The sequence below is a fragment of the Crocodylus siamensis genome, chromosome 4, assembly GCF_052110815.1.
Source record: "Crocodylus siamensis isolate JL-2025a chromosome 4, ASM5211081v1, whole genome shotgun sequence".
Classification (NCBI taxonomy): Eukaryota; Metazoa; Chordata; order Crocodylia; family Crocodylidae; genus Crocodylus; species Crocodylus siamensis.
Genome location: NC_143398.1, coordinates 115,294,718 through 115,307,816, shown reverse-complemented (window position 1 = coordinate 115,307,816; position 13,099 = coordinate 115,294,718). Strand labels below are relative to the sequence as shown.

At 41.4% G+C, this 13,099-nt stretch overlaps 1 protein-coding gene across 15 annotated transcripts in view; it reads left to right on the top strand.

Moving 5' to 3' along the window:
* MICAL3 (microtubule associated monooxygenase, calponin and LIM domain containing 3) overlaps positions 1-13,099 on the top strand; it is a 231,236-nt gene that overhangs the window by 105,223 nt on the left and 112,914 nt on the right. For 14 of the 15 annotated variants that reach the window (XM_090043473.1, XM_090043484.1, XM_090043487.1 and 11 more), the window contains exons 14-19: positions 1,013-1,125; positions 1,664-1,726; positions 2,710-2,883; positions 4,063-4,155; positions 9,815-9,913; positions 12,064-12,120. In XM_090043473.1, the coding sequence (XP_089899599.1) occupies positions 1,013-1,125; positions 1,664-1,726; positions 2,710-2,883; positions 4,063-4,155; positions 9,815-9,913; positions 12,064-12,120 (599 nt within the window). The remainder of the gene's footprint in view (positions 1-1,012; positions 1,126-1,663; positions 1,727-2,709; positions 2,884-4,062; positions 4,156-9,814; positions 9,914-12,063; positions 12,121-13,099) is intronic. The other variant, XM_090043486.1, reaches the window with a different exon arrangement.

The following is a 13,099-nucleotide window of genomic DNA, read 5'->3' as shown; positions in this document are numbered from 1 at the left end:
ACAAAATCCAAACAATTCAACTTCTGTTTAATGGAAAGAGAGTCCAAGGGATCTTATTTTTATGAACTAGAATTAAAACATGGAGTCACGTAACCCAAGTCTTAACCACACTATTAAATTCTAAAAATAATGGTTGAAGTTTTTTTCCTGGATTCTGAGTACCTAAAGCAGAATCAACCCTCAGTACAAGGCTGTCCAACTGACAGGCCTCATGCAGCCCTCAGGGGGTTAATTTGAAGCCTCTGAGTTCCTACCTGGCCACTGCTCCCTATTGCTCTGGCTGCAAAAGCAGCTGGGGGATCTAGGCCTTCCCTCTGGCTTCTGTTTTCTGTGCCTGTCCCAGGTGGTGGCACTGCGTGTGAGAGCTGGCAGTGCAGTACAGTGAGGGACCCTGCAGCTGGTGAGTTGGAGAAGAGGAGGCACACATTGGAGTGGTTGCTCAGGTGCCTGGTGTAGTGGTGATGGCATGCATGGTGTCTGGGGAACTGCCAGTGTGGTGGAGCAGTGAAGGAGGCTCTCCACATGAGCAATGGTGGGGGCTGCCTGCGTGCATTAGGGGACAGGGCCTGTCCACTTGTGCCAAATGGTGCAGGGGTCAGGGTGGTCACCTGGCTCACACTGTTATGGCTTGCATGGGGTGTACTCCACAGCCATTTTGAAGTTGGACAGCTTTGCAGACATACCCTTATTTAAAATATACCACTATATTGAAGAATGTTTGGTGTTATTTAAATACACACTTTTTATTAATGTAAAATACAGCGTGACTCTGCTCGTGACTCTTTTTACTAACATTGATTATGCTGGTCTACAAATATGGAAGTAATCAAAGTATACTCGGACAATCCTGAGTGCTTTTGTCAAATGTTCATGAAGTGGTTCGTTTTAAAGTTCTAAGAGACTTAAAGGCATAGAGTTCGAGTGAGTGAATCCCTTGGCTATTTTGTGGCTATTGCTAATTGTATGCAGTTTCCCTCTGTGTTTAGTAATATCACCTGGGGTTTTTTTATAGATAATCTGGACCTGAATGCAGAAGAGAAAGCTGCGCTAATTGCCAGCACAAAGTCTCCAATCTCTTTTCTTAGCAAACTGGGCCAGAGCATCTCTCGGAAACGCATGCCAAAGGTAGCCATATCTTACTCTCTGTAACCCTGAAATAACTAGTGCTTGCCAGGCTGCAAATGTGTGCTTGAAAAGTGCATGTGTATGTGTGTACACCCACCCTATAATCCAACAGGTCACTGGTTTCCCTGTAACTGTAGCACTAAACATGGAATGTGTATTGTCAGTTCATGAAATGCTTGATTGAAACTATCTCAGCATGACTTGGGAATTTTGGGTTGGAGAGAGTGTGAAAAGAAAGTGTGAGCATCCTAGGAAGAGAGTTGGTCTGAGGCTGGTAGCTTGAGTCCAGAGCATCACCTGTTGGTTCTTCTCCCAACTAACTGAATTTCCATGAAGGACAGTTTCAAATGATAAGGTTTGGTTCCTTAAGTGAAGACTAGTAAGTGGAGGGAACCCCTTTTTGTTTACAGGTGGAAAATAAGCATAGGGAATTGACCTGTTCTAATATAAATGTTTGTGTAATGCACTGACAAGACTTGTTGTGGGCCAGAGAGAAAAAGTTGTACAAGTATCTGGATGCTTTTTTTTTCTTTTGTAGGACAAAAAGGAGAAAGAACTGGATGGTGCAGGAAAGAGGAGAAAGACCAGCCAGTCAGAAGATGTAAGTAGAAAAGCAGACAAAATACTCAAGGAAAAAGTACGCGATAGAGTGGAAACAGGAAACCTAGCCTTATCTAATATGATATCTCCTGAATTGAAGTTGATCCTAGTAGGAGCTTACAGTTGTCATGTTTGTACCAAATACAATTCTGGCTTCTGAGAAACAAAAATAAGGCAATATAAATGTAATGTTCTTAACAAATCCTGCTTTTGTTTTCTTACAGTTTCGTGACTTGGTTAGGGCAGTAAGGAATGGCATGGTTTTAGGCTACAGAGGTACAATAGTGTCAGCAATTCTGTTCAAATTGAAACTAGAGCTTGAATTTTCTTGGGAGCGACTGCAATTTTAGTGTACATAGCTCATATAGGGAGTGGGAGAGTGTGTATAATACACATGTGCATATACCCATACTTAGAGTATGCATGTCTAGATAGATACTTCTGAGATGAAGGCTTCCACTTTGTGTTCTAATTCAGTGCTTAAGAATGGCTCATTGCTTTATGACAGGGGTGTCAATCATCTGGCTCATGGAGGCAGGTTATATGCCCCATGAGGTTACTCATGGTCTGTGAGAGACCCACCTCTGGATCTGTTCCTCGGGGCCAGAAATTTGGTAGTAGGACAAGTAGCAGTGGCATTAACCCCTATGGCTACCAGAATTTGCCAGTGCTGTTGGCCTGTGAAAAGCCCTGTGGAATAGATCCTTGCTTGGCAAATGAGTTTGACATCTGTGTGTCATGCCAACGGATTTGTGAGTCTTCTGAACTATAGATATTTCAAGAGAAAATAACATCAGTAGTATTAAACAAGGTTGAAAGTAAATGGAGGAGGAGGATGAGTAGATGAGTGGACAAGAAAAGCATGAATTTGGAAATGTGGGTTAATGGATTTGGCTGCTGTGGTGTTGAACTGCAGAAGTCTCCTTTTAAATGAAAAAAGCAATTTAAAGCTTCCATTTACTTTAGTTTTTACTGGTTTATTAGGAGGAAGTCCCACGAAGCTACCGAGAGGAAAGACCCACGCTTGTGAGTGCCCTGACAGAGAGAAGAATTGATGCCTCCATTGGGAATCAGAACAAAGTGAAGTCCATGGCAACCCAGCTGCTGGCCAAATTTGAGGAGAATGCACCTGTGCAGTCCACAGGCCTACGGAGACAGGTAGAAGATGGTTTGATGCTTATAGACCTAAAATTCAGCCAACAAGTTTTTTCATCTGTACTGGTATGGTAGAAACCCTTTGTTTTCAGGAGGATGTGGAGAAATGTCATAGGAATGAGGGTAGCAAAAAGATGCACTGTTATAGACTCAGTGGTGAGATTTTGCATTTCTCCCTCAGTGTATGCTCTTGTTAAGTGAAGGTAAATGCTACTTCAGGGAATAGGAATCCAAGGGATTTGGGGATTTAAAGAATATAGTACTTAATTATTAGGAGTATAGTGGCAAAAAGCGTATACCTTTTGTTTTGAATTTAGCTTCCTGCTACCACAAGCACAGTGTTACAACCTGTTTTGCAACTCATTGATCTCTATGGTACACATGGCTTAGATTTTTTAACTCCCACTATTCTAATTGAAAAACTCTTCCAGAGCCTTACTGCTCTTATACTTAAGAACCTTCTTCTATTTTCCAACATGAATATATTTATGGATGGTTTATAAACATCTGCTCTTGTGAACAAGAGTTAGATTCTTAATAGTATTTAGGCACCTGGGATTTTTGCCTAGGGTAGATCTCCTGTATTATTCCTTGTGGTGCCTTTTGTCTGGATGCTAAGGCCACCCACCATTTGGGCTTTGTGTACAGTGTAGTTACTGCTGTGATTTCTCTGTACTTTCAGTGTACACAAGCTATCTTTAATCTACCTAGAGTGGATACTCCTAGCAGTGTAGCTACAACAGCACTGAGCTCTGCTGCCATAGTTAGACCACTACCAGTACTTAAAGCTAGCAAGGGTATGTCTGTGTTATGCTGCAGTCTCAGCTGTGACTAATGGGAACTGTTCTACAGTTGCATACAGGAATCTAGGTCTGGAAGGGGTCTTCTGGTCCATTTTAATTTATTCCCCCACGTTTCCTAAGCACTGTGTACTGTTCACACGGAACAAGGAAAGTGCTGAAGGAATCTTAAAATTCCCCATTTTTGTTTATATTTCATTTGTTTGTTTTTCATATATTTTGTATTTTACTTGATAACTAATTCTTCCCTACTCCATTTTTTTCTGCCCAACTGTGTGCGTCTCATTTTGTCTCCCAATCCTTTGTGGCTTTCTTTGTTTCTTCTGCTATTTTTTCTTCCTCCATGATCCATCTCACCTTCCTTATGACCTGCATGCGACAGCCTGTCCTGCCTTACCAAGAACGTGTTCTCAACCAGCTATCCTACAGACAGCGAGAGCAAGGCCGCCTTGCTCCTATGCCTCAGTGGAAACAGGTAAACAAACCAGATGAATCTGATACGATTTCCACGCCTTGTACCAGTTTTCAGTACTTACTGCTTTCTGCCTTTTAATTCAACATTTTTCTACATCATTTTGCAAAGGCCTTTGTTTGGATTGATTTGACTAATACTGAATGAGGTTGAGATCTCTCTCTAGGAGCGACCACAGGGTTTAGTGGTTCAAGAAGGCTAGCAGTCAAAATTCCTCTCCTTCCTTCCTCATCCCCCTAGCACCCGTTCCAGCTTATTCCCTCAGGCTGTTAGTGGATATTTTTGCAGGAATTTTGCCTTCAAAGGATGCTGAGTATAGACCTCCAGAGTAGAATGCTATCCATACGAAATATGAGGAGTGCCTGGAACATATCTTGAGTTTCCATTTAGAAAAGTAGAAATTACTCAAGAAACTCTCCCAGCAGTTGGAGCTGAATGAATCATTCGTACTGGTGTATGTGGTAGAAAGTAAAAATGTTCCCTCCATGATTTTTTTGCTGAATATCCAGGCTCGCTGTTCCTGTCATATGTTTTCTCTGCTCTGCTGCTTCAGGGGCTTTCTTAATCACTGGGGTTTGTCTTTTTCCTGTTTGGCAAAATTCCTAGTGAGACTACTTCCAGATTTGACAGAAATCTCAATCTCTTTAAACTGAGAATTTCTAAGCATTCTTTCCCTGCCTTTTCCCCATCTCCAGAGCCAAGCGCTGTCTTACTGAAAATTAAAGGACCTTTGCATTTTCTATCATATGGTAGACCAGAATGGGGAGCCTCAGAAGAAAGACTATTAGGGGTCAAATTTTGCATTTTCTCACTTATAGTCTGTGCTTCCTGTTCTTACAGTTGGCATTCTTTCAGCTCTGCAGCCTAAAATGTTAGGCTCTTAATCTACCCTCTTTACAGACAGGTAGGGTTACTACAGCATGGTGACTTCTGGCCCTCCTAATTTCCAGTACAGCTGGCCTCATCACCTCCATGAGGATATACAAAGATGTAGACACTTATATCTAGCATCTCTATCAGTTTCTTATCACAATCTGGTAAGAACACCTTTTTGAGACGGGAAGAGAAGAAACCAGTTTGGTTCATTTCCTCCAAATCTGTGGATTAACAGTGAACTCTTTAAAACAGCAACAACAAAAAATACCTTGGCTCAAGCCATGTCTTACCTTGAAGTTATTTACTATCATCAATATCAGGTGTTCTTAAGGTTTCTCTCCAAGAAAAGGGAACCAAATGAGAGGAATTATGCCTCACGAAAGCTTCATCAACAGCTTCACTTTTAAATTTGCATGTATAGGTTTCCTGATTCTGCTTGCTCACTTTTTGTCTCCTAGACAATTTAGAAAGAAATCCCATTGTCACCAGTGGTTCAATTAAATTGGGGCCAATGGAACCCTATGTAGACAGCACTGTAACAGTTTTTTTTTGCTATACCAATTTTGATCACTTAACCTTTTATTTATTTCTAGAGTAACAACCAGAACCTTGTATACACGCAGCCCCTGAATTTTATGCTTGACCTTTACTGGCCTTTTCCTGAATAGCTTTCTTCATGCATAAGTTCTTAACTAGACTTGAGGCATCCCTTGGAAAATGTTGGCTTTTAGCTTTCATTTGTTTCTTGACTATGGAAAAATAAGAGAGCAATTCTTCTCTTGCAAAGAATTTAGGAAGACCACAACAGGTCACAGTGTTTTTGACACTGTGGATTCCTATTTGAAATCTCTGGGTTTATTCTGTGAATCATGTATAGTTGTTTGCACATTTTAACAGTACTAATGCTTCACAGCACCCTGCCGCACCCTTTAAAGGATCTCAAGACACTGGTTGAAAATCACTGTTTTATAGTTGAGAGAAGGAGAGCTTCTTGGGTCTAGGTTTTGTGTTGGGCTTTCTATGCTGGCAGTTGAGATGGAGAAGGAGAATATACATTGTGTTTCATGAAGCAAAATCTTAAAGAGTCATATGTGCTGTCATTTGTGCTGTCATCCATTCTCTAGGAAATGAGGAAATGGCTGGCCTGGGGGAACAAATCTTCTCAGTTTCCACTTGCAGAAAGACAAAAGCCCTAGGATTGTTTTAACAGGAGCATTGACTCTGTGTTGACTTGGAAGATCAAACTGAGACTAGGAGCCAACCTAGTTGGCTTCTTATGATGAGGACCCCCTTGACAGAAATTTTTGCTGCAGGAAGTTCTGAAGAGACAACTTGTTACGCTACTGAAGAAGTTTTCTGGCTACTGGGAACTCCTAACTGAATTGATATTTCCTGGACCACAGAATGATGATGAGGCTAGGCATCAAATGATGAGGCTAGGGCTCCAGCCTGTTGCTGGAGCTGCTGTATGGAATACAGCCACTACCTACAGGATCTTTGGAGGACTGTGATTACTAAAATGAGCCACTGTTGGATATAGAAGAAGCAGAGTCGTCTTCTCCAGCTGCCAGAGCTCACAGGAGGCATCTTGTGAGCTGTGTGACTTACATGGCTTAGCAAATGTCTTTTACTGTGGTGAGTGCCCAGCAGAAGAGCAAAGGAACAAATCTGAAAGCAAAGTGGTTTCCTTATAGCTGAGGAAAAACAGGTGGTCTGGGAATCATTAAGTACCATTGCCAATGGGCAGAATGAACTGGTGAGCTTTCCAGAAAAGGAAAGCAGTCTTTTTCCCAGTGATTGTCAGATCTGGTCCCCTATCTTGAAGCTGCTTGGCAGAGGAAAACTCCAACAGCCACAAAGCGAGATGTAGGAGAGAAAACTAGAGAGTCACATAAGAGGAAGTCTGCTGTTGATAAAACACTTGCATCTGTCCTGGTCTGTTATCGGTTGGTATCTGTCGGGTGGACTGCCTTGGTAATACTCCACAGCAGCCAAGGCCAACCTCTGTTCTGCCCTGTGGCTGAAAAGCTTATAGTTGGACAGCAGTTTCAATCAGAATGAGATGTGAAATGGTCTTTCATTAGTTTTTTCCTGGAGAGGAAATATTCTGGGTGAGATGGGGAACAGGAGTCCCAATAATGGCTGTTTTTGAAGCAATTTTTCTTTTTGTTACTTGGCCGTATGCCACCAAAGCCCTTCATATGTGTAAAGGGCTAACTTCACATGTGGTCTGATCCCTTCTTACTCATCCCTGAGGTGTTTCAGTTGAAAAAAAATCTATGTCTAGAAGCAGAGATAGTAGTGTAGTTGAGGGAAGTGCAGTTGTAAAAGGCATAAAATTGTTCCTGCTTCAGGGTTCTGACTTGTTAAACTGTGAATCTTCAAGTACCCGATTAGATGAAAATCTTTCCTGCCTGCTCTGCTTCAATACCTAGCCCGTCCTGCATTTTCTGCATGATCTGGACTAGATGTGGTTGGATGATGTGTGCCATAGGGCTATGATGACATATCTATAACCCTGCTGTAGGAGTTGCAGCAACTTATTTTGATTTCACAGCAGCTAGTAATGTATAAGATGAAGCAGTATGTGTGCAGTGTCTCATGGATAGTAGTTTCATTTGGATTTTTTTTTTTTTTGTGGTGAGGTTTATCAAGTGAACTCCTAATTCTGTAAAATACATTATGTAGCTTTTGTCCTACAACTTTCCAAGCCAGTTTGGCTGTCTGAGGAGAGGGACTCATGTCAGTGACAACTGGAACAATAGAAAGAAGTATGGTCTATCACAGGGGTTGGCAACCCCTGGCACATATGCCAAGGCATGGGATACAAAGGCATTTTGCTTGGCATGTGTGCCTTTGGGTGAATGGTGGAGAAGGAGCTGAGGCTGCACTGCCACAACAAAGATAAAGTCTCTCACAATTTCTTTTGTCTGCCTGGAAGTATGCGTGCACCTGCCACCAGCAACAAGCCAAGACAGGGCTCCACAGACCTCGGTGCAGTGGCTTGCAATCTTCCCGCCACCTGCTGCAAGCAGCCTGGGCTCCATGGTGGGTGTCAGGGGCTTGCCCTGAGCCGTGGCCAGCTGTGGTAGGCTGCTGGGAGGCTGCAAGCTTCTGCACCAAGATCTGCAGAGCCCAGGCCTGGCTTGTTGCTTGTGGCGGGTACATGAGTGCTTCGGGGCAGATGGCAGGGAAGGGGCCAGGGCTGCACTGCACAACAAAGATTGGGCCCCTTGTGGCTCCCCTGCTATCTGCCCCTGGCATTCCTGTATCTTACAAGTTGAGATTGTACTGTTTGGGGACCCTGGTCTATCGGGAAGACGTCCTTACTCTCAGTGTTGATGATGGTGAATTATTGTAGTCTATTAAAATTAATTTTGTCCTGGGTTTCCAGGCTCTCATCTTGTGGTCATTCAGCAGTTCTCTTCATAGATCTATTAATAGCATCAAAGTATGTGTGTGATACACCAGTGAGTTTGCACTCGGGTATATAATGTATGCTTACATAGTGGAGGTTGCATGTTTGCTTGCTTTCTCTGCAAGTCTACTATGTATTTGGAGGCCTGACATTTTTCCTTTTAGGATGGTCAACTGGAGGAGATAGTTGTAAAACATGCTTCCATAATTCCACAAGAACTCAGATCCTGAAGACATGCAATTACTGAGCTGATGAGATGACCGGGGTTCATCAGGAGCTGAGATATCAAGTGAATACCAACTTCAGTTTCCATATGTTCTATCTGGTTGTTTTTAGTACTCAAATTTCTGTTTGCATTTGGTTACTTTTTCTTCTTTTCCACAGTCTTTTTGTCTTTGTATACACTGAAATGTATTTTACTGAAGGGCTGGGTGTATGCCCATTCCATTCTGCATTGTTTGGTGTTTGTTATCTTTTGCTACCAGGAAACAAATATGTAACTTTTCCTTTCAGATCTCAAATTCTCATTAGTTAGATGCTACAGGTACTTTTATTAGTAAAGCATCTATTTCAGATGTACTTGGCACATGAGGTAAAAGAAAGGCAAAAACCAAGAAAGAGATCAAACACTGGGGGGGAGAAGGGGTACATAAAAAGGCTATACATAGCAGAAAAAGAATGCACTGTGGCTTGAAAATAAAAGGGAGACCAATGAAGAGCATCTAAAAATGCAAAATGGAGTGTACTAGGAAAGAAAAGGTAAAAGACTCATCATATAATGCTCAGATTAGCCAGATTATTTCTATATCATATTTTCTGCACATTGTTGCTGTTTTTACTTACCTTTTCCTAGTGCCCCAGGAAGTTCCTGGATATCTGTTTAATTTGTCTCAGGTGTGGGGAAGGAGTTGAAACTGAGGAAATAGAAGTTGTTGGTGATAGGATTTGAGGTATATTACTGATGAACTTTAGGCAAGTGTAATTAGACCAATGGGATAGATGTTTTTAATCCACATGTGATACAGTGACAGGTAATTTTGCCAGATGTATGCTGAACAGTTTTATCTGTGCCATATAGAGTTTTATTTGTGTGTTTTCACTAGTGATGAGGGTGCAAAGCAGAAATATTGATTATTAATATGAAATGCTACATTTAGTAGTTGTCCTTAGAAGTATGTCAGACTGATTAATTACAAATCTTTAATTTCAGCAGAAAAGTTAAATTGTCTACTGTGTATTGAACTGTGACTCTGTTCTTTGGTGGTCAGCGTCTACCCCTACTCTGCCTAACCAAAGCCAATTTTAAGGTTCCCTTTGGCTTTACTTTTCTTATTTTTTCTCTTTTTTTCCCTTCCCTTTTAAACCAAGCCAAGGAATACGGATCGTTCTCGGACCTGCCCTAAAAAAGTGATCACTCTCTATTCTTCCTCCACCCCACCTTCCTCTCCATCGTTTTCCAGCCAGCAGGTGATTCACTCTGCATGCTCTGCCCTTCTCTCCCCTCTTCCTTTCCTGCTTGCAAAAGGGGCTAGATGAGTAACCAAATCAAGTCTATCAATGGGGCATTGTCTTAACCCACTTGGTGGAGCCTTTTAGTTTTCCTTCATAAGAAATGCAAATAGTCACTGAACAGATTGTATCAGAAATTGAACCATAATACTTTTAGGCGCAAGAAAAAATCCTGGGATTTCAGTTGATTGGCATTTTTGTTGGCAACAGCTATTTCTAGTTTTGTGTTGTGATGGCAGAGAAGTTTGATGCAAAATGTTATCAACAAGTGTTTTCTTCTAACTGCATATACACAGTTCCTTTAAGATCAGTATGTTTATGTGAAGAGGAGAATTTATTATAGTTAGGTATTTCACCATCCCAGGACACTTCTGCAAAAGAGAGGTTTGTCTAGGAGGTGTGGGATGGGAAATGAAGTTCAGCATTCAGCTTCAACTTCCTGCATTTTCAAGCTGCAGCCTTTCTGCTGTTTCAGTCCCATCTCTCCATCTCCACTTCTCTTTTTTTAAACAGGGTATTAAGGGGATGTTGTCTGGAAATCTTTTTTCAAAGACTCTCTTTGAGTGCTCTGGGACTGTCATAATGGCATATATGCCGCTTAGTCCTTCCCATTCTCCCTAACAGCTCAAGTTTGATATGTCTAAATTTGAATTTGCAGTGCAGATAGAGCAGTTACTCTTAAACTATAGAAGACTTAGTCATGTGCATGTAGGTCTGCTGACGCACAGATTTGTTGGCCTATAACTCATATGACAGTCAAAAGTCTGGTTAGTTTTTCGTCAGCTCATGTGGTTGATCTGTGTTGCGGTTTTTTTTTTGTTTTTTTTTTTTGTTAACTGCTGCTGTCACTACTTCCTAATGTAGCAATAAACTCCCTTTCCTTGTGGAAGATCCTGAGCTAATCATGAGGTAACACACTCAACTCCACTGCTCTTCCCTAGTGATGATAGGAACCATACAACTACGTTCCTGTAGAGGCATTTCTATAGGTTTCCCTTGAACCACTTGCATACTTGAAGTTGAGTAAAGATGTGTTCTGTGCTGCAGCAATTAGGCATAGCAGAATCAAGTGAAGGAAAGGAAGCTATTTAAACCTGAACTGGATCTTAGCTGATTACTATGAGTCTTGAGTCAGACAGTTGACACGAGTATCCCCAAGATGGGGAAGTATTTCCTCCTTCATACAGATGAGGAAACAGTGGCAAGAAGGTGCCAATTTGTTTAGTTCACATGGGGAATCAGTTTCTAATTAGGGAATTTTATTTTCTAGTCTTGTGTTTAGTCCATACATTGATAAATAAAACAAAGGTCCCTTCAGTTTTTTATCTTCTCTCCATTTTAACTCCTTCCAAATATGAGGTCCTCCTTATGTCAGTTGCTTGCTCACGTTAGCAATGGCTGCTGGTTTGTTTATGGATCTGTATCTGTTTGTTTATGGATTTACCACCTTCTGCCTTACACTATCCAGGGAACTTTTTGCATATCTTCACTTCAATAAAATTGGAATACACTCAGCTTCTTTCCTTTGACAAATAGAGAGGCTATTCCCATTGTTACTGAATAGAGCTGATACAAAGAATTAATTTGGGGGTAGCACCTTTAATGGGGGCATATTTTTCCTCAAAACAGCTTCTCTTCCTGAAGTTGTTTAGCCCCTACATTGTAGCTGTTTTCACTGATCTATGTCCCTGGTCATAGATCTTTTGTACACTAGTACAATTTTTGCAAACTTGTGTCTCTGTGCTCCTAATGCACTAATTGCCACTTCTTTTAAACTTCCCATTTTTCTCCTTTGATCTAACATCACACTGCAAGAATGTATTAAGTGTTTCTGTCACTTTCCTCATACTAATGGCATTTATTTGGGCAACTGGTATATACTAGTTAATTGCCTTAATAGACTTCTGAGACCTGATTTCTACTTCCCTCCCCCCAAAGGATCCAAGTGGTTGTTTATTTTTTTTAAAAAACTATAGTTAATCAACTTGGTCATTTTTCAGCATGATGGTCTCTTTTCTGACTACGTTGTAAGATGACTCAAATCAGGCATGTCTGAAGTGGAAATCTGGATGATGGTTGTTCTTAAGCTCACACTTTGTTGTCTACAGACACACAGGGAACCTGGTGTTGACCCCCATGGGGAGCAGAGTCCCAGACAGGAAAGGGTAAAAGAGCATGAACTAGCAGCATGGATGCAAGTAGCGCAAAAGTGGCAGTGGATGTGTGCAATATTCCAAGGAAGCTTTACAGGGGTGGAGGGAAGCACAGTCCATCCCAGTCCTGCTATTAACATGCTGGAGCTGCTGCAAATTAGTTAGGAATGATGATTTTGTGTAGTGTCTATATACTTACTTGCTTAACAAGCACTCATGAAGTGTTTGTTTGCTACCTGCTTTATTTTGCCGTAGATTGGAACTTTGGCTCTCTCCATTCTTCACTTCTACACCTCTTTGTTAAAGTGGGCTGTGGCTGTAGCAGAACAAAAAAAGTTTAAGCTTTTGGGTTTTTTGTTTGTTTCATGAGCACACAGTTGCATCATTTCCATAGCTTGCTTTCCAGTTCATTCAACAACTGGCGTTCCATCCTGCTTTCTACAGGCCAGGTTACAAAGGAGAAGATAAGGACTAGTTTAGTTTCAAAGACTGAAGAGTTCTTCGTAATGAAATTCTCAGCTTTTAGCCTGAAGAGTCCAGAAGCATACAGGAGCTTGGTCACGCTTCACGCAGTTAGCCGATTTGGATCCCTATTAACTAATGAATTGCCTCTTCAAGAAAACCATTTATAGGTCAAACCGTAACTAGGAGCCAGCTAAGAAAAATTACTGTGCCTTGCAAAGAATATCCTACATAGCAGTCCCATGATCCTGTAAGGTGAGCAGGATGATTTCTGACTGTCATCAGAAACTTAACAGGCATCTTTGCAGTCGCACAAGGGTCTACAGCTTGTTAACTTTACTTGTAACAAAAATGGCATGGTAGGAGGGACAGGTGGGATTAAGCTGCTTAAAATAGAGAAGAGTGGTGATGTACAGTCTCAATGGGATAAGAAGAAATATATCAGTTATTAGTTGTGAACAGTCTTGTGTTCTGTTGTTGTAATACATGTATCTGTTAGACCATATAGCCAACAGTTCAGCATTCCGTC